Source organism: Anoplopoma fimbria, chromosome 3 (assembly GCF_027596085.1).
Source record: "Anoplopoma fimbria isolate UVic2021 breed Golden Eagle Sablefish chromosome 3, Afim_UVic_2022, whole genome shotgun sequence".
Taxonomy (NCBI): Eukaryota; Metazoa; Chordata; class Actinopteri; order Perciformes; family Anoplopomatidae; genus Anoplopoma; species Anoplopoma fimbria.
Window position 1 is genome coordinate 17,598,468 of NC_072451.1, and position 22,093 is coordinate 17,620,560.

Below are 22,093 nucleotides of genomic sequence, written 5' to 3' on the forward strand. Positions count from 1 at the left end.
CACTTTCTAATTTCTCACTCTTCTTGCTAATACAAACCGCATATATGGCACAATACATTTTCGTCATTCTTAGGATTTTCATGTAATTTCGCTTTACAAAGTTTTTTCGTTGATGTTGTTGTTGTTCAGTATTGGTCTCATCACTGCCAGGTTAAATTGCAGGGATTTCTTTTTTTTTTTAAGTGGCAGCTTTGGTTTCTTTTTTCAAATATGAAAGAAAAGTTAAGTAGCTACTGTGCAGTTGTGAATAATTAAGCAGAATGAGCAAAGCACCATTTACAGTTTATCAGACCGTAGAACGACCGCCAGCAGGTGTTGTCAGACAGTGGTGAGGAGTTTAAAAGGGAGGGGGGGTTGAAGGGGGAGCTCCTGCATTGGTTTGTAGTTTATTTCAAAAGAAAAATTGTTAATGTCATGCCATATAAATTATTTATATTAAAATTTATTTTTGTAGTTTGTACAGATGTTAGTATCTAGACTGAAGTTCTATTTTTAAAGAGTGAATATATATTATATATAAATATATCTATTTGTTGCCGAGTTTGTTTTTGTTTTGATGTTTTATTTTGTTTGCATTTTGGGATGGGGGGTCTTGGGAGGGAGGGAGGGGATGACAACACTTTAGAGCAGAGGCCTTTTTTATTTCTTTTTTTTTTGATGGAGTAAAGGGGGCAGTTGGAGAACCATGAAGGATAAGGTGTGTAGGATTGTGTCACTGTTACACCTTGTTTTTTTTAGTTTCCTCTTGGCCCTTCCTTCTTCATTGTCATATTTTAAAAATGTTCTTGTCCATGTCTAAAACACTGTGACTTCTGAAAACTATGCTCAAGAAAAACCCTCGTGTGACCGTTATGTTCCCTCACCTGCTATAGAAATTTAACTAACAAAATAAATTGAATGAAAAAAAAAGTGCTTCTGTGGTCTTTGCCTGTCTTTTCGAATATGGGTTTTGTCGAGGGGGGGGTGTCTTTATCTGTGAGCCTGCAAAGAGCTGAAGGGTCAGCACTGTTATCACAAATTGCAGACGAGCAAACTTACAAACTGACAGTGTTTGCTGGTCAAATATACTGGTTAAATAGACCCACTCTATTATCAAGGTGCATTGTTGAGGTGTAAAACAAAAGGTTTGATTTCAGTATGTCAATTATTGAAACCCAGCAGTATCTGCATATTTAATAAGAATTTAGTTTTAGGCCTAAATCTGATTTAAACTATGAAATCAGCTAGATGCTCAAAATTCTTATTAAGATCTCTCAGCCTCATTAATCATGGGCAAACTATTCCTTTTCTAGAGAGGTCAACAGGACATATAACAAATCTTGATCAATAAGTTGATGTCTTATTGACATACATTTACACTGCTATTGGTGCTTAAACACACAACAATGAATGAGTTACATAAAATGTTAGTGTTGATAACCCAGATCACAAAAAATCACAATTATCAACTGCATCTCTATGGACAACTCAAAATTGATTGCATTAATCCCCTGATGCATCAGAACAGCTTTAGAGTATTGAACTGTAACTCCGTCATATGTCATTCATTATCTTGTAAAGTTGGTGTGCAAAGTCTGGTTAATTTTTTGCGCATCAGCTATAATTGAAACTGAACCCATGAGACGTTAATGATATCAAAGTGGATTTCATTCAACATCCTGCTCTCATGCAAGTCGTTTCAGCTCTCTCTGCCTGAACTCAGAAATATGATCCACACATAATCCAAGATCCTTTCTTAATTACCAGATGTGATCAAACACCAGTTATTCTATCCAACTTTCCTCTAGAGGAACACATCTTTGACAACTGACATGGAGGTTTTTCTTGGTCCTCAGAGGATGATCCATGGGATTTTGATAACATCTTTCACGTTTTGTCGAGTGCTACAATCACTTTTGCCTTGACCAACACTGACCCATGACAAGTTATCATGATTTCTACAAGAAAGGATATTGCTGCTGACATCACCAAGTCAGCAATCTCAGGTTCTGAAAATTGAATCCAATGGGGAATTGCCTTTATCTTGCATTTTCTCTATTGTTCATCAGGAGGCAACTCCTCTGGTTGCTAAAAGAAGTCTGATTGTATAGAAGTCTATGAGAAAATGACCCTACTTCTCACTTTTATCTTGTTGATTACCTCAGCAAACATTGTAAACATGATTTTATGGTCTCAGTCTCTAGTTTCAAGTCGTCTTCATTACAACATGATTGGAATTTATGTAAATTATGGTCCCATTTACAGTAAAATAGACAATAAAGCAGGGTATGCTTTAGGGTGTGGCTACCTTGTGATTGACAGGTTACTACCACGTTGTTGTCCCTCCTGGGAGTGGTTGTGTTTTCATCTCACAACTTTAACTCTTGACCCCACGGTGACTACATCCGCTTATATCCACTCTTATGTACAGTCTATGTAAATACTGCAATTGGAGTTTCATGTTACTTGTGTTCAGGAGACCATATGATACAAAGTCTGGATTATTGTTCTACCACAAGAGGCCATAACCTGACTTTTTTGTTTAAAAGGAAAAAATTAGTATTGTCTTAGAAACATCATGATAATAATTTAGATTGAACATAATTCAATGGATAAATTATTGCAGAATAGAATAAGATTGGTTTTAATTTTTGTTTTCTTGTTATTTTGTTATGCTTGAGGTAAGTGTTTTCATATTGTGTAATGTTCTGCTCCCTGTCATCCACTGAAAGACCCACAAACCTGGGTTAGGAAATAATCTCTCAAAATGTGTTACATTATACACGTTAGTGTCACATTCCTGTTTGTTTGATGAGATTTCTTATTGAATTGATAGATGGAAACATTTGGAAATGTGTTTTTATACTGCAGGGTTTAAAACGTCCTCATTTCATGAACAATGAATTAACACTGAGAACCACTGAACTGGCACATTGAACCACCTGGAAAGTGTCTGGGATCACTGGCTTCCTGGATCATTGTTGTGACTCGTCTGTCTAAATCGCCGCCATTGTGAATGCAGACACACACACACACACACACACACAAATATCACTACTTTGCGTATGTGCACTACACATTCTTTAAAACTCAAAACCAAAACAAACTACATACTCACACAAATACACACATATACACTTCCTTGCCTCCTCATACACAAATACACACACGCACACATACACGTACACACAGGCCACCTGTGTAGATGAAAGGTAGATGCTGTAAATTCCTTCGCTTCTCTCACAACAGCTCCTCGGTTGTCAGCCCAAGCAAAGCAGCCCAAGTCTGAATCTGATACCTCAGTCTTTTGAAGTTACTGTCATGCACATCTACCTCTAAAACATACCTCATACACCCTCACACACGCACATAAAAGCTCACAGTACAACACACCTGGTTTAGTAGTCCAACACAATCTACACTTAAATCCCATTTATTTAGTTTTTAATCTCACGTGAATCCCAAAGCTGTAAACAATAGTGGCCAGAATGGTTTGGTTTTAAAGTTGTAGGTTAATGAGAACAAATTTGCCCCCTAAGTGATGTCATCCTGTGAGCTCATGTTGTATCTAATGTCACAGCTCAGTGACAAGAAAATGAAAACCAGCAGTCCAGTTAAGGGTCAGAGCAGGGCTGGAGACTATCCCAGCACGCAAGAACAAAGTAGTATTTTTTTTTTTAAACGGCGGCGCATTTAAGAAACCCAGGAGAATGCAGAGATAAAGATACAACATTCACCCAAAAAAGGCAGCCTTAGTTTGGTGTGTCTTGCTAATCACCAAGCCACTGTACCAGATCTTTATAATTCAAATACTTATTCTGTTTTATGTGGTTGTAAAACAAAAACATTTTAATTTAAGGGTACACTGAGGCAACACATAAAAATGGGAAAGCAGCTTGTAATTTTCTTCCAAATGCTCAAAAATAAAATTAATGAAATAATCAGAAATAATGATATGATGACACAGATGGGTTTCATTAGATGTAACACACACACACACACACACACACACACACACACACACACACACACACACACACACACACACACACACACACACACACACACACACACACACACACACACACACACACACACACACACACACACACACACACAAGCATACAAAACTCTGGTGTATTTGAATTTCCCTCAGGCATTAGGCATTGTACAGAGGTATATCAGATAAGAAAGGAGAGATAACTTTGCAGTTTTATGGGGTTGACCTGAATCTTTTCTTTATCTTCGGGTTAGGAGGAGGAGACTCGTTTTTTTTGTTTGGCATGGGACAGCAGGACAGCGAAATGAGTATGAAGAGACCCTTTTTCTACCACATATTCTGACAAAGACCTCACCAGCTCCTGTTGTTGTAGATGTTGTGTCATTCCGATCCTCTGACCTTTGTGTAAAGGGAAACTACGAATTAAATTGCACATTAATTAAAACAATCAATTAAAGAATTTGTGTGGGGAAGTAGAACTTCTTGTCCCCCTATTTAGATAGTTTGTAACAGTATGTAGTGCATGAAAGACCTCCTGCTGTCACATGATTCTGAGTGTTTGTGTTGTTTTGTCATGAATGTGGTGTCATGTGGTGTCTCAAGATTCAATGATATGCGTGTGTGTGTGTGTGTGTGTGTGTGTGTGTGTGTGTGTGTGTGTGTGTGTGTGTGTGTGTGTGTGTGTGTGTGTGTGTGTGTGTGTGTGTGTGTGTGTGTGTGTGTGTGTGTGTGTGAATCAGTTTTGATCACATGAAATTGTATAAAATGATGGAATTAAGTTCTTGTCACATTTTTCAAAAAAAGAAAGTAGAAAAAGGATTGTAGAAAAAGCGACACTAATGGGACATAGTCTATACATTACAGCTTGCATCACAGAATCACAGGCAGCATGAACATACAACTTTACTGTAAAACTCCGGCATGTGCTACTCACTAGTGCACTAGTCACTAAGAGCCGTGGATGTAACTGTGGTTTATGGAGCTCGCTCCCTCCCTTTTGTGTGTGGGTGCAGTGTGTGGGCCCAGATAGCAGCTGATAGTCCAGTTAACACAATCTCCCAGTGCCAACTCCTGAACTGTGTGTGAAGGTGAGATCAATGGAGGAAAAGAAAACATAATGAAGGAACAAAAGACTGAACTCGTGATCTGGTGATGCTGGTGTTATTGTGTGTGTGTGTGTGTGTGTGTGTGTGTGTGTGTGTGTGTGTGTGTGTGTGTGTGTGTGCGTGCGTGTGTGTGTGTGTGTGTGTGTGTGTGTGTGTGTGTGTGTGTGTGTGTGTGTGTGTGTGGTGTGTGTGTGTGTGTGTGTGTGTGTGTGCACTGCCTGGTGTGTGCACTGCCTGGGAGGATGAGCGCCCATTGTTGCTGGAATTCAATAGGGCTGATTAGTAAAGAAAAGTGTGTGTGTGTGTGTGTGTGTGTGTGTGTGTGTGTGTGTGTGTGTGTGTGTGTGTGTGTGTGTGTGTGTGTGTGTGTGTGTGTGTGTGTGTGTGTGTGTGTGTGTGTGTGTGTGCAAAAACATGCACTGGCATGCGTGTCTGTGTGAAGCAGGGGGTGGTGTATGTGTTTGTACTTTTGCACTAAGCGCAGCAGAGAAGAATGGGGGAATTAGCTGTAAAGCCAGTGAGAAAGCAGACTTCAGGGTGACATACCACACAAATCCGGGGAATGGGGATTGTTTCTCTCCACATCCAGAGAAATGCTTTATTTCAATAAAATAACTCTTTTCACAGTGATACATATAAAAAAGCAAATATGACTGCTGAAGAGTTCTTGAAGGATTTGAAGATTAAAGCCACAATAATCCAGAAGTTGGTCCCCAGATTGAAACCCAAACCATTTCTGGAATTTTAATCAACTTTCAAACCCATCAAATGACCCCGTTGCCAAGTTACTTGGCGCTTGAATTATTTTCCTTCCTTCCTTACATTTTAAAGAAAATGGGTTCAATTCCTCAAAAGGAAAAGGAAAAGGCAAGGCAGGTTTTATATATCGCATTTCATTAAAGGTAGAGTCCACGTGCCATGTGCATATATGTAGACAAATACAGGTTTGGTCATACTTGTTTTGATTGTGTGCCAGTGACTTGTGTGGACTATCACATACAATTAAAGGAATAATTCAACATTTTGGGAAAGGCATTTATTAGATTTTTCCATGAGAAGCTAGATGAGAAGATCGTTACCACTCTAAGAAGAAGACGTTTAGCTTAGCTTAGCATAAACAATGGAAGCTAGCCTGACTCTATCCAAATGTAAGAAAAATTCTGCTTTTCAGCACTTCTAAAGCTCACTAATTAGCATTTTTTTGTTATGGTTTGTTTCCTGTTTTAGTTTGACAGTCCTCTCCTCTTTCGTTTTGTCTTGTATTACTTCCTGACTTTGTGTGTTTCCCTTTGTGATTGTCTGCCCTGCCCTTCCTTGTTTCACCTGTTCCTCGTTATCTCCGTCCTTTCCTGGTGTATTTGGTCTCTGTGCTCCCATTGTCTTTTGTCAGTTTGTCTTTGTCGTCTTTATTGCTGCATGGAGTTTTGTTTATCTGTCTGCTTGCTGTTTCTTCCTGTGTTTTGGACACATGTTTTGTAAGCTTTTGCTTAATTAAAGTATTTTCTTTCCCTGCACCACAACAACTGTGGGCTACTTAATTACTATCTTGAGGTACTATTTCAATTTTGTGTACATTATACTTCTACTCCAGTACATATCAGACCTAAATGCTGTACTTTTTTATCTCCGCTACGTTTATTTACAGATTCTTACAAAGAATACAAAATATAGTCAACAAATAAATTGTGATGTTTTATCATAGATTTACAATAAGACTTTATTGATCCTTTGGTGGAATTCACCCAGCAGTATTTAGGCCTTTAGTGGGAAACTGCAATGTTAAATCAAGGTACATTTAAATGCATCAATAACTTTAACCTAACTTAACTTAGGTAAGTATCATTTAGAATGCAGGACTTTTACTTGAAGCTGAGTATTTCTACACTTCGGTATAAATACTTTTACTTCAGTAAATCAGAGTGCTACTTCCACCACTGTCGAGTTCTCTGAAATGGAAATCACCTTTTTAGAGTTGAGTTCCTCTGCTGCTGCCTGTATTTATATATGTTTCTGCACCAGATTGCCGCTCCGACAGAGTTCTTCTAATCATCTCTTGCAGAAACAGGAAGAACGAGATCAATATTTATTGCAAATGCTCTTCAACATAACAAATGTGTTTGTAATCTATGCCGTGTGTGTTTGTGTTTGTGTGTGTGTGTGTGTGTGTGTGTGTGTGTGTGTGTGTGTGTGTGTGTGTGTGTGTGTGTGTGTGTGTGTGTGTGTGTGTGTGTGTGTGTGTGTGTGTGTGTGTGTGTGTGTGTTCGTTATACCTTGGCTGTGACCGGGCCTATTGAGGGGTGGCAGGAGGAGGAGGAGGAATACAAAGTTCCAGGCAATCATGCAGACTGGCGGGAGGGCCCATATAGTGTAAACATGTTTTAAATAAACAGGAACCAGCGTAATGCCCTTTTAATTGATTCATTCTGTGCTTAGCTGTTTACAGAAGGGCCTAAATATGAGCCTCGTAAGGCAGAGGCCTTGTGTTTATAAGTGGTTTGTTTAGTTCAAACAATAACAGTTTGAACACCAGACGTAGTTGTGGATATGTCCTGATGCGTTGTGCTGTGGCGTTCTGTGGCATTGCATTTTTTTTTTTTTTTTTTTTTTTTGTGTGGTGTTTTTCATGTTCTCCCTCTTTCTCCCCATCACCCTCTTTGTGCGTGTTTCTATTTGAGAACTCCATTTTAGGGGAGAATAAAGGAGCTAAAGCAGCTCTCTACAGTACCCCACTGTCTCCCCTTTACAATTTGTAGGCCAGCCAGGGTATGTTGGTGTGTGTGTGTGTGTGTGTGTGTGTGTGTGTGTGTGTGTGTGTGTGTGTGTGTGTGTGTGTGTGTGTGTGTGTGTGTGTGTGTGTGTGTGTGTGTGTGACTGAAGTTTAAATTGTAGCCACAGTGTAATGATATGGTGGCATGGCATTGAGGGGTTCTCCAAAGGGAGGGCTGGGGTTGGTAATTAAACATATGCAGACACAGACACATACAGAGGGTGAGACACACACACACAGTCAGAGGCAAAGAAAGAGAGCAAAGCTAAACACATCCAAGTGGGGTAGTAAAAGCTAATGAAGGCTCAGCGCTAGGCTGGCACAGACGGCCATTTCATGTGGTGAAGAGGAGAGGAGGAGGAGGAGGACTGGGGTAGGCTGGGGAGCAATAAGGCAGAGCCTTGCTCTGAAGCAAGTTAGGAAAACCAAAGGATAAACTATAATTGACACCATGCATATGCGTGGTTTTTCAATATGACTTGTCACAGGATCTGCCAAATGATTGTCTATGCAATGGAAAAGGCAAACAATGGCATTAACACTTTAGAGTAAGGGGTAAGAACCAGCAGCTCAGGTCCACTTAACAAAGTCAAGCTCCCAGAAATGATTCCAAACAAGAGTGTTTGACAGTGGCCGTATCAATGTTTGGAGGAATTGTACATTTTGGAAATGATATAGGAAAGTGAGCTCATTTAATAAACTATTCAACTTTGCAAAAGCAATACATCAATGTATGTATGCTACCTTGACACACAACACTCAAATTATTGTGTCACCAAGAGCTTTAAGTGGTAATGCAGAAGATTACTATTTCCAAACTTTTGTTTTTAATGATGCTGAGAGCTTTGATGATGAACCAAAGTTTTCTGTGGTGTTTTTTAACAACACTTCAGAACTCACAGTGTGGCCAACGCTGTGGTGTTATATATTTCTGTGATTTTTGTTTGTACAGTTTGACTTTCTTTTTCTTTTTTTCTTAGTCAGTTCAGCTTTCTTGGTCATGCTAACTACTAATCTCCCATTTGTCTCATACTGAATCCTGTGCTGCTTTTCTTAACAGACAGCACATTACTTATTATGAGCCAGAGCCGTTTCCCCATAAACTTTGCAGCTGAAATGGTTTTGTTTTACAAATCATCAATGCAGGCACATTTCTTACCAAGCTAAATGAGCGAGGGGTTCACAATCTTTTTGGAGAGGTGACCTAAAGATTATGTTAATACTTATATTATCCTGGTGGTTAAGGCTCATTTTGCATTTTGCATTTTTCTCTTTTTCTTCTTAGGAATACAAGGCTTTTGGGACTCAATAATATACAATAATGTCTTGATAATATTGAAATGTAATCGTTGTGGTAAGAGAAGGCTGTTAAACCCTGGGTATAAGTGTAGTTTTCTTTGAGAACTTTGGGGTCCACATGTCGCACCCTGCACTATGCAAGCAAACATTTGACTTCTTTGGTGAGCCCCGTAAAAAAGAAAAAAGAAACATTGGTGAGCTTCAAGGATTAATTTAAAAAGCACACTGACACATGTCTGTGCTATTCATGGTTTGTGGTTTTTTGCTTGGTGTTCCCTTAAAGAGGTTGCATGCAGGCCTGAAATATCTCAATCTTTATGGTTCATTTAAAGGAACTGATTGAATTCAAGAGAATGTATGGGCTAAATTCACAGTTATGGTTAAAACTTTGTTTCAGGTGCATTTAATTATTTCACTAATGTTTCAATGGAAAGGTTTTAATTAAGTTTTAAGCTGAAAACCTTATTTTTTTTACTTTGCAGTGAAGTAGCCATTTCTGCACTCTATGGTTTTAAATGGAAAACTGATGAAGACCAACAGGGAAATTGTGGGTGACAGAGTGGCCCTGTGGACTAGTTACCGACCAAATGGAAGAACAGAGAAACCAAGAGCTACACTCTGTTCCTGAACATGTGTGTGTGGTTGTTGGTGTAAAGAAATAACACTAATGGCATTGAATACTGTAGCCCACAATACCTTAATGTCCCAATAGTGCCTTAAAAGTGTCCTACATATCTAAATATTAACTTAATATGTCCCATTATATCACTTTAAATGTAAATATTATTGGTGTCATCTTTATAATTGGTTATAAAAGATCTTGGTACTTTTTTTTGGATATGTATATGGTTTACGGTGACTGAAGCTCTTGTAATGGATATACACAATGCTGAATGTCCTTCAACATCTGCAACATGCTCTGACCAACAGGGGGCAGAGATAAAGCAAAATATATTATGGTCTGTAATAAAATGTTAAACTACAAAAAATATCATATTTTATTTAAATTGAATGTTGTCAGCTGATCAATCAAGAATGTATTCGGTGCTTGTAATATAAATGAACATTGAGGCCAAAGAGGAGGATTAGTCACATGGCAGGTTTTGGAAGGGGCCTTGATTTCACAAGCGTTGCTTAGTTGGTTTGTTTTAAATTATATATATATATATATATATATATATTTGATATGCATCAAACCTTCATTATGTTTAAATAAACATTGAATCACTGAGTGGGCATAGTGTTAACTGAAACACTGCTCTCTGCATTCACTAAAAATATTATATTAAACTCATAAATCAAGCATATTTTGGTATGACACAGTTTCAGTTGATCACTATTAGTACTTTTGTGGTAGTGTAAAAGTAACCAACCTGCGGACAGACATTCCTGTAGTGTAACTGTAGCTCTGTGCACTACCAACACCACTCTTCACTGCAGAGACCAAATAAATAAACAAAATTATAGTTGGAGAAACAAATAAAATATGCCAGCTGGGCAAACTGTGGCCTGGTCTGTGTGGCACAGCTTACTGAACTATTTCACTGCTTGAAATTATGTGTTTGAAGAGTAAGCTTAGTCTATGGCAGCTTTTCTTAAACGATGGGCCAGGAACCAAAATGGGTCACTGGCATGTTTCAGTGGATCCCCACATGCCAAGAATACTAATATGCTTTAATGAGTGAATGTTCCAGACTCACTCAGTATTTACTCAGTTTGGATCTTTGGCTGGAGATGTTTTAAATCCCTGCTGTAGCTATGTTGGACGCACACTAAGTTCACTTATGAAACAATGAATCATACCAAACCATCATTTGGTTGACACTATAGAAAAGTACACAATGAAGAGTTATATTCTAATATTGGCCAGTTGGTGCTTTTATTTCCAAGCCCAGATTATGCTGTTACTGCCTGTATGTTGCTCTTTCTGTTTGTAGCTATATTGCTCTCTGCTGGCCATGTTGCATAATGCAACATATACATCCCAGTATTACAGAGATGTCAGATGGGTGGCCCTTTAATAAGATGTGAATCATTTAATAGAAAATGATTTTTACAGAAACTAAATGATTAAATCAGAAGATGGTTACCAAGGTTTTCCAGTTTAACAACATATGTGTTTTTGCTTCAATCTCCCGTTACCATATTTGGTCTGTATTCCAGCATCACTGTGAGTATTGGCTGTCAAAAATCAAAAACTATACTGCATGAGCCAAAATGACGCTGGCCCAGAACTATGCCTCTTAGAGACCCCATATATTTAAGCCATTCTAAATAAGTAAAGAGGCCTATGGATATTAAATGTAATGTTGGCCAAATGATTACATAATAGTGTCAGGAGAATAGAAGAACCAGTAGTTCAATACTCTTCTTTAATCTTTTCTTTTTTTTCCTTTGTTCCAATCACTGCTCCTCTCTGAGTCCGTCAGCTTTCTTGGGTGGTACGTGACTGTGCTCATGTATGCATATGTGTTTATTTAGTCTGTATAGGGGAACAGAGTCATGGGCTCTGCCAATTTTTTCTATACACTAAGAAAATATGCTTGTGGACAGATTGGAACAAGGGGAGCAGTTAAACAGATTTAGAGCCAACAGATACAAGACCCCTCCTTCCTCAAATCAACCACCACAACTACCGACCCTCCAGTCTGAGAAATAAGCACCTCAAAATTGTGCTGGTGCTTTTCTATGACTGCAATAACCACATTACATAGTGGTATGGTGACCATGGAGAATGCAGTTTAAGAAGAACTTCTTCCCAGTGAAATATTGAATCCTTATGAGCATGAGTAAAGCATTGTGTAACAGAGCTTGTATGAGGGAAAGGTTCAGCAATATATTTTCATCCAGTGTATGGATCAAATGAAATGAATAATTCTGGGTGAGTAAGATTCCAAAATACCAAATGAATGAACACAAAGCTGGACAAAGCCAACACTACAGCTATTGTTGAATGCTAGCTGTAGCACACATATGTACATTGTCTTATACAGCTGAGAAGAATAACAGAAACATTCATCATCACCGTAATGTCACTTCATATTGTGTGATAAGATAAAAGCCACCAGAAAGCTCAGATGTGATGTAGACTTTCCAGAGACAGACATACGTATGGAAACATTCAAATTACTAACTTAAAACCAATAAAGATAAAAGGAGTAAATACATCAATTTAAATACCATAGAAGTCCAAAGTATCATAACATTTATACATACACATCAACAGCTGTTTAATCTCCCTCTTTGTAGACTATAATGAACAGGAATTCTGTGTTTTTACTGCTAGATTTAATTGGATATGGTTTCAAAGAGAGAAAGGGATTACACTAAAGGCCTGAGTAAGGAAATAAGTAACTTTGAAAGCACCTGAGAAAATATATTACATTAATGATAAACAAAATGATTTGTAATGATCAAATGTGATCAGGCAAAAAACACTCCTTCATAACAATTTTCTCGGTGAGCTCAAGTGCCCGTATGGCATCATTTACAATTTATGTCATAATAGAGCTGACAAATGCGTACAAAAATCGTGCAGAAGGGATAAAGTAAACACAAGGACAAGAAACGTATTATTAAATGCGTCCCTTGGAAATAAAAAGCCTCCAACTCCAGCCAACTCTTTCAAGGCCACGGAGGAAGTGTTTAGCCTAGGACTGAAGCTGTGAGAATGGAAGGACTGACTGACTGGAGGGGAGGAAGGAACGGGGGAGGAGCTCTTGGAGTAGAAAGTATTGAAGGGGAGAGGAGGGTTCGAGGGAGAGAAGAGAGGAGGGTGTAGGAGTTTGTGGGATGTGAGGAAAAGAAGGAGGAGGGGAATACCACCCACTAAGCCAGTTGTGGAGAGGCTCGGGGGGTTGGGCTGCTCACAGGAAACAGTTGTGGCTCCATCCCAGGCCTCACACCGAGCAGCCCTGGGCCACCCAGTCATCGACAGACAGACCTACCAAATGGCCTGGCTGGGCCAAACCGACAGGGATTTGTTTATTTTTTCATCCTTTGGTGGTGGTGGGGGGCAGGGGGGGGGACTGTTCAGCACAAGCTGTTTATTAGACCTTTGATTTGTCATGTGTCAGCGTTCGCTTGCGTAGAATGTGTATACATAAGTTCAGCTTGTGTATAGTGAGAAGGTTTGGAGGCTGAGAGGGTGTGGGCATGGAGTAGTGGGAAGGCTGGGGGGGGGGGGGGCAAAAGAAAAGAGGAAAAATAGGAAGCCTACCACGCTGAAGGCAAGTCTGAACTGCATTATGGGTCAGCTGTCCCTGATTGTTGATGTCATGGGGGACTGAACTGTTGTGCCTGGTTTGCAACGGGTGTTGGAAGAAAGGGAGTATGTGAACAAACACAGGATTCCTGTGGTCACGTGGATGAAATGCAATCCATCAGTGGTTTAGAAGAAATGGGCGTATCTGTGTCCTGATCACTTGATGCTGTGTCAGTATCAAATCATGGATTCACAGCAGTCCTGTAAATGTAACATCGTCACTGATTTGAAACATTGTTCTCAGTGACCTACAATCACGGATATTAAAAATGGATGGATAGAGACCCTTGGTTTGCACCACATAGCAAAATCCCTGACAGTTCACACATTTCGATTTTCTCACGTATATCACCCAACCCCAGATATATTTTAAGTGTTGTGAAAATGTATTGAGGCTACTACATTGTGTGTGCTTCCTTCTTTTACAAATGCCAACTGCTAAATATTTAGAGACAGAACCTTAAATGGAGACAGCAGAGCAGTAATGATAGTACAAAATATGAGAAATTATGTTTGCTAGTGATGTGATAAATGAGAAAAAGTCATTGTGATGCAAGACAAACTCAATACTAGAAATATTTGATTTGACAAAGTTTCAGGGCACTGGTCTTCACACGTTTGGCTGAGGCGCAATGCATGTTGTGGAGGGGGCACGCTTAGGCTTTGGTGATACACAACCCATCATGAACAGTGCCATTTTTAACTAAATGTACTACTGGTGAAAATTAGTTTGTAATGTGGTTCTTACATTGCTGTTTTAGTTGCAAATGTAATATTGGCCTGATGTGAAAATTGCCATGTTTTATAAATCACAAATTCAGACAGAGACATTAAGCAATTAGGCATTATTTTCTGAAAATTATTTTATTCAAAGCATATTTAAATTAGCATGAGCTCTACTAACATGTAAACATATTATTATATTCTGTCCTTGGTATCACATTACTGTTACTCCTGGATCTTAAGTATGAGAATATTGTAGTGGTAATCAAATATTACAGCTGTGACATGTAGTTTAATGTCAAATGACTCCATATGGTGGCTAGTAGCCTATAAATTATTATAAATTGATCAAATCTTTTTGCATTTGTTAAAACTCTTTCTACAAAATGGTGACAGAGATGTCAAATTAGTGTAGTAAAGTAAAATAATATGTTTCTTTCTGAAGTTTACCCTTGTGGTGCAAAAGTTTAACATGATAAAATGATTAGCTTTTGCAAGATTAATTCCTCATGGACCTGATGGACTAGTTATATCAAAGTGTATGCCTTGTTCGCAAATTGCAATTAAGGTTACAATCACAAGGATCTTCAATTTCCATTTCATTTTAGTTACAGAAGCTATCCCTTACTGATCCAGGCAGTGGCAGTATAACAACTATTTGGATTTTAAATTTCAAAAAAAGCCCAAGAAGAAGAAGGCCGTGCAGGATATCAACGATGACCAACCAACGTACGGGACCAATCAGATCCTTCAGTACCCGGAAATGCTACCAATTTCAAACTTTGGCGTCGTTGAATAGCTCAAGGAGGTAAGTGTGTTTTTGAAGTAATAAAATATTTAAGCAAACACATAAAGAACAATAGTGTCATAACGGTTCGGTTATGTATTATGAAATGTATCGACGAGAACAGAATATAGTTTTATAGCGAGCCGGACATACTCGCTAGATCGTGTCGATAACGTCAGCGTTGACTCAAACGTTACCTGAGCTTTTGTTTCTCCGTCACAGCTCACATAAGGAGATAAAATGGAGGCCAGCCTGTCCAGACTACTTATGGGACTCTCTGTAAAAATCAGTCGCAGCGATGGTGAGTTTTCTTTTACAACTTTGCTCTCCCATTCATACCGCAGCATGTCGTTTAATAAAACTGGACGATGACTGGTGAGTTTGCTTATGTGATTCCCTTAAACCAGGTCGAGTGCATCTGGCAACGGTGAAGTCGGTGGATGCTGTCAGGTCCACGGTTATGGTTGAATGGAATGAAAGAAACATCTGCAGAGGAAAGGAGGTCAGTAACGTTAGGTCCGCAAACACAGACAACACATTGATTATGATAATATGGAGAAAAAAAAATCACTGGAAGTCAATCATTTGGGGGTGCTGAGAAAAAGTAAATCTATATAAAAACACAATAACATCATTCATTGTTTTCACATGACTTTCAATAGCTGGGATAAGTCATATATATATATATAATAGTTAATGACAGTTAACAGAATTTTAGAACAATAGTCAGCAAACTTGAATACTAATAGGTGAAGCAACTACACAGTCAAGACCATTAAAGTAAATCATCATACGCTATAATATAGTATATAGTCTATAATAATGCTGAGCAGTGAGGATACAACTGTTTTATTCAGGAGACGCACTCTGTGAAACCGCTGTTTCTGTTACTGTTTTTAAGCATGTTAACATTTAATCTAAGTTAAGATGTGTTTTGCTTGTGATTTAGTTTGAAGTGAATGAGTTATGTACACTCAATCCAGAGCTTTTGGACCATATCAATGCTGTCACCAACCACACTACAGACCTATCCCCTTCTGCTCCAGACAAGGTAAGCATTGGCTTACTTTTCCTAAGACCTAGAGCTGCTTGCTGTCAATGGCAACAGGTTGGACCATATTTCTAAGAACTGGAACATTTACACTTCCTAAAGTTTAACCTCACAGTTGTCAAATGTATCAAATAATCATATTTGAGCTTTAATGGTCTTGTCTCTTCTGTAGAAGTATGAGGGTCGACTGCGCTCATCCAGGATTCCTGCCCCGGCCCCCTGTATGTAAACGTATTGTACTATTTGTTTTGTTTTTTAAGCTCGCCATGTCCTGTAGTTTGGCTCCTAACAGCTTGTTTCCTTCCAAAAGCTTCTGTTCAAGCAGTCATCAAAGCTGAGGATACAGGTCGGCATAGCATGCACGTTCCTCTCACTTAAGAAAATTAGCTCTATTTTCTAATCACTCCTTTTGTTAATGAGATTTAGGGTGTAAATGCAAAAAAATCATCCACAATCCTTGGTGAGGTGAACTCTGCTCGGGCCTGGCCAATATCAGCTCATAAAGAATAATCAACTTTCTTTAATGATTAGCAACACAGGGATGCAAATAAACAACTTTGGGTATTGTGTGATTCTGGGCATGCAGCACTCTCAATTTGTTGACTTAAAATAACACTATTCATCTTCAGTCAGCAATATTTTCATATGGAAATATAATTGAATATTTAATTATTTAGTTTATGGTTTTTTGCACCTGTGTTAATCTCTCATGACTCACTTCTCTCACTCTGGGTTTCTGTCGGATCTTGTTTTACCTTTTGAATGGGAAATTTGTTCTGTGGTCACTTTTGATTTGGCAGACTACAGCCATGTACAGTTTATCCCTCCAGTGTCTCATGGTTTGGGTAACATTTAACCCCAGAAAGCACTCTAGCAATACTACTTTAAGTCACTGACACTCGTACTACAGCCGTTTAAGTTGAATTTGTCTTACTTTCAGTCACTCGGACTCAGACCAGGCAGACATGTATGTTCAAGGCCCCGGCTCCTGTTCTAGCACCAGTCCCGACCCCTGAGTCTTCTCAGGCAAACGTGGAGACGGTCTGCCCTGATCTCCCCTCTTCATCTGTCCCCACAAGCTCTGGTTGGTAGTGATCTTCTGAAATGAAATTCAAGCAATCCTAGTACAATATTTAATCTTAAACATGTTGCATGTGCTAGAGTAGATTTTTCAGGTACTTTCCATCTACAAATACATATTTTAATAATTTCTTTGTTCAGTAATTATCAAAACATTTTTGCCTTATCTAGCACTTCCTAATCAGCAACGTAAAAAGAATGAGGCAAAACCAGCACAATCCCTGGCTTTTGCCCGTGAGGCAATAAAGGAAAACAATGAACCTGAGAAAATGCCTCCTCCATCTGCAGCCAAAGGTCAGTAACACATTTCACATCATAATGATATAATGTATCCCCCCGAATAATTTAAAACTAATCCCATACACAAAAAGAGAAATCTCTACACATTAATGTCACAAGTGTATCCTCCCTAATCTCCTGGAAAGGGCTCCTGTTTGTTTTTGTTTGAGACAAAACGGTTTGGGGATTAGGCAAACATAGACTGTATCAACTCCATGTTCTATGAGAACAGGTGGTGCATGATCAGAAGCATGTACTCGTTCTGTGATAAGATTTGTTTCATATTGCAATGATGACAATAAGATGTGAGATCTTTAGGCGTTATCATCTCTATGCACTTCAGGCAGAAGGAAATCTGTGGCTCTCCAAGAGCTAAACAAAGGCAGCAAAAGATTGTCTTGTGTTGTAAAGCACACCGACATGCAGGTCAAGAGAGGAAAGGTGAGATACATATATATATTTTATTTTTATTTTATTTTAATGGAAAAGTCTGACTTGTTAGGAACTTTTTTTCACACCAGAAGTACCTTCTCACATGTTGTTTCCATTTACCCTTTTTTTATTTTATTTTATTTTATTTTAGTTTGGAGAGGCTTCTCGGCCAAACCAGAAGTTCTATGACATGATCCAAGACTTCAGAGAGACCTTGGAAGTAACCCCCTTGTCAACTACTGACCATGTAAGTTTGGACTCAAGAACATGGTGCCTTACATAGCTGAGAGCTGGCGTTCCATTATGGCCATACTTAAAGCACATGTTGTGTTTTCACAGATTGAACCTCACAGGATTTGTGTGTGTGTTCGCAAGCGGCCTCTTAACAAACAAGGTATATTGAGAGCGGTTTCTGACATCCTGTATTCATTATCATCTAAATATAAATACTTATTAATGACACTGCACAAAAATACTTGCCATCACAAGCTTTTTAAAAAATGTTCATTTCAATGCTGACTTTGACATTCTTATGTATTCCAGAGATTGCTAAAAAGGAGATCGATGTGGTGTCCATACCTGGAAAAGGTGTTCTTCTGGTCCATGAGCCAAAACAGAAGGTGGACCTCACCAAGTACTTGGACAACCAAGTCTTCCACTTTGACTACTCCTTTAATGAGTCCTCCACCAACGACCTGGTCTACAAGTAATGACCTCATGTGACCTTTTTATTTAGCAACAAGGTGGATCTTATTGCAGATTAATTAATTAGATAAGATGGGAGTGTTTTTTACAGATCTTCACTGGTCAGTTTTTCTTTGAGGATTTCTTCCAGGGGGGTACGATTTAAGGGGATTCGTCATCTGTCTCCACTTTTGTTTTTTCATTTCCCAGAAACTGCAAATAACTTGCTGAAAGTGTAAATAGTAGTGTTTACTACTATAGTATTTCTTCAGTAATGTTGATGGGGAGTAAAAATGTTAGAAAACTAAAGGTGCACTTTGCAATCATGCCATTATTTTTCTTTTAACGAGTATCATTTATGCACATGCTATTTTTTTTCTTTAGGTTCACAGCAAAACCTTTGGTGCAGTCCATTTTCGATGGTGGTATGGCAACATGTTTCGCCTATGGCCAGACTGGGAGTGGGAAGACTCATGTAAGCCTCTGCTTTCTGTCTGATGTTGACTTGTCTTGAAGCAGTATTTTCTGTTTATAGAATATAATTTAATTTATTTTGTTCATGGCACTTTTTAATCCTAGACAATGGGAGGGGATTTCACAGGAAGACAGCAGAACAGCGCTAAAGGAATCTATGCCTTGGCAGGTAGGACCAAAACAGTCCACCCAATGGCTGTACATGCACATCACCTGGAAGGAATGACTTACTCTGGGTTTTCATGATAAGATATTTAACAGGAAATGTGTTTTTATCTGCATAATTTGTATTTATTACAATTAACTCAGGATATGATTGAGTCCTATTGCATCTCAATTGCTTCATTCTTTAAACTACAGTACATTCAGGATTGTCCCAATTGGACACTTTCATTTAAACTTTACTTTGACTAATATTTGAGTCTTTCCCTTCTAGCCCAGGATGTTTTCACCTATCTGAACCACAGGAAGTATGCCAACCTGGATCTCTCTGCTTATGTCAGCTTCTTTGAGATTTACAATGGAAAAGTAAGAAAAACCTCCTACCGAGATGAACACATTTTGATGATATCTGGAGGAAAAAAAATATGCATATTCATGTCATCATGAAAGTGAAATATACTTATTTTGATTTAGGTGTATGACCTGCTGAATAAGAAGGCCAAGCTCCGAGTTCTGGAGGATGACCGACAGCAGGTTCAGGTTGTGGGCCTGGAAGAGGTGTATGTGTCCACAGCAGAGGAGGTCATCAACATTATCCAGCTGGGCAGTGCGTGCAGGTATTCATTAAATAGTTAACACACTTTTTTGCCATTCCTCAGCTCGAAAAAAAATATATATATATTACATTAACTTGGCTGCTTTCCGTTTCCTTCTGTCCTACGGTCTCTCTAGAACATCAGGCCAGACCTCTGCCAACGCCAACTCATCCCGCTCTCATGCCATTCTTCAGATTGTTCTGCGGCGCAACGACCGTGCCACAACGCTGCATGGCAAATTTTCACTGGTTGATTTGGCTGGCAATGAGCGCGGCACTGACGTCAGAAGCAATGACCGCAGCACTTTAGTGGAGACTGCTGAGATCAACCGCAGCCTGCTGGCTCTCAAGGTATGCTAAGGGAGCTGTGGAGGTGTGCACACACCAGATAAATAGGTGGCTGTGGATAACAAGTGGGAAGAGACCATTTTTTCCTCTTACAGCTCAGATATGTTGCCTATAAAGTAACCTGGCACATGCAAGTGAGCCCGTTAAAAAGAAAAATACAATACTGCAAACGCTTGACATTCACAGAACTCTGTCCAGATATTAAATATGCATGCACAGTACCTAAAAATATATTGAAAATCTCATCTAACATGCCCATGTGTCCACTCTTGTGTCCTGTAGGAGTGTATCCGTTCACTGGGGATGAACAGCGATCACATTCCTTTCCGACTGTGCACTTTGACCAAAGTCCTCAGGGACTCCTTCATGGGACAGAAGTCCAGGACCTGCATGGTGCGTTTAAACTTACGCTGTTTGGCATATGGTGTAATGAGGTCTAATTAAATTTAAGTGGATGATGCAGATGCACATAAAATAAAACGTGGTGTTTATATGTTTGTATGTGTGTGTCTTAAGTACAGAATGTATGTACACATATTTTTCCTGCTCTTATTCCATAGATTGCTATGGTGTCTCCAGGCATGGCATCATGTGAATACACGATGAACACACTACGTTATGCTGACAGGTACATACTTGGCTTATGAAGTATAATTTCATTCCAATTAGTTGGTTTCCCTTTTTGTAATGGAAATACTAACTGTTTACAATGAAAAGAATATCATGCCTACTAAGACAAAAGTTTAAACTTTTTTTCCCAACCTTTGGCAGAGTGAAGGGACTGAAGGCCAACACCAAGGCTAGTGGACCAGCTAAGGCACAAGAGCCTGTGAATAGCTCCACAGAGGAGGTCAGCTTGCACAAGATCAGTCCAAAATCATAATTAATGTTTATTATGTGGTAAGCAAAATTTGCTTAAATGTGTTGTAGGAATCTGTTGAGGACACCAGTGTATTTGATGCCATATCCCAAATAGCTGAGCTGGAGGAGAAGGTTTATGTACAGTTCCAGGTACAGTTTAATAATTTGGCTCATCATTACAGCATACAAGACACGTGATAATGGCTGTTTTTATCGGCTCTGTACATCCTTACATTTGTATCTCTGTTGTTCCTCAGAGGGCCAATGAACTCTTCAAAGAAATGGGGCAAACGTCTTACAATGTTGAGGCAGGACTTCCCGACCTGGTGGATCATGCAAAGAATTTATTGGGTTTGTACAAACCACAACTTGATTGAACTTTTTTCAACTGCTTCTTCAAATAGTTAATACAGAAAACGTGTGATTACTGCATGCTGACTAGGGGGAAGCACAGAAGTTCCCTTGTGCTGACTAGATCGACTACCACCATGTGCTAGGACAAAGCTGCATAACATAAAGGACCGAAATCTTGGTGGATAAATGCTTTACCATTTATTTGTTCTGTCTTATATGTCATCGGCAGACAGGGTACTGGCTTTGCAGACCGCTGTGGACCAAGAGAGAACGACAAGGCAAGGCTACTGAGAAGATCCCACCCACCCACTTACAAAGTGTGTTTATTGAAAACGTTTGTTTTGAAGCAACTAGATTTTAATGTTCATGAATGTTTTATATAAATAAAATGTATAATGACACTATATCATTGATAATGTTTCAAGTCTTTTGAGGTGCCACGTATGTATTTTGTTGCATGCAGCAGATACTGGGTTATTTGAACACTGACCAGTTTGATGCTAATTGAAGCAGCAGCAGACATTCAGTTGGATTTATTTTTCTGATATCTATTGGTGAAATGTAATAAAGTACATTTACTCAAGTACTAAACTTCAGTACAATTTTGAGGTACCTGTTCTCAACTTTATTAATTATTTGTTTCCTGTTTCACCTACTTATACTTCTACCTCACTATATTTCAGATGCAAAAAGTGTTCTTTTTACTTCACTACATTTACATGTTAATTTTTGTTCAGTACTTTGCATGTTATGATTGATAATACAAAATACAATCAAGAAATAAATTGTGGTTATAACATAGATGTGGTTACACATAATGCATTATTAATTAGAATCCAACAAAATAT

The 22,093-nt window shown here is 38.8% G+C and overlaps 1 protein-coding gene across 1 annotated transcript; it reads left to right on the forward strand.

Annotated features, from left to right (window-relative positions):
• The first annotated feature begins 14,859 nt into the window (after positions 1-14,859).
• kif2c (kinesin family member 2C) lies at positions 14,860-21,701 on the forward strand. The gene is made up of 23 exons (XM_054626974.1): positions 14,860-14,946; positions 15,148-15,226; positions 15,333-15,427; positions 15,875-15,976; positions 16,149-16,197; positions 16,287-16,322; positions 16,917-17,060; positions 17,228-17,350; positions 17,679-17,776; positions 17,919-18,014; positions 18,107-18,161; positions 18,311-18,473; positions 18,836-18,926; positions 19,031-19,094; positions 19,362-19,453; positions 19,562-19,704; positions 19,820-20,033; positions 20,313-20,423; positions 20,591-20,658; positions 20,802-20,880; positions 20,961-21,041; positions 21,149-21,242; positions 21,475-21,701. The coding sequence occupies exons 2-23, from the start codon at positions 15,166-15,168 to the stop codon at positions 21,534-21,536; spliced, it is 2,121 nt and encodes a 706-aa protein (XP_054482949.1). The 5' UTR covers positions 14,860-14,946; positions 15,148-15,165; the 3' UTR covers positions 21,537-21,701.
• Positions 21,702-22,093: the final 392 nt, after the last annotated feature.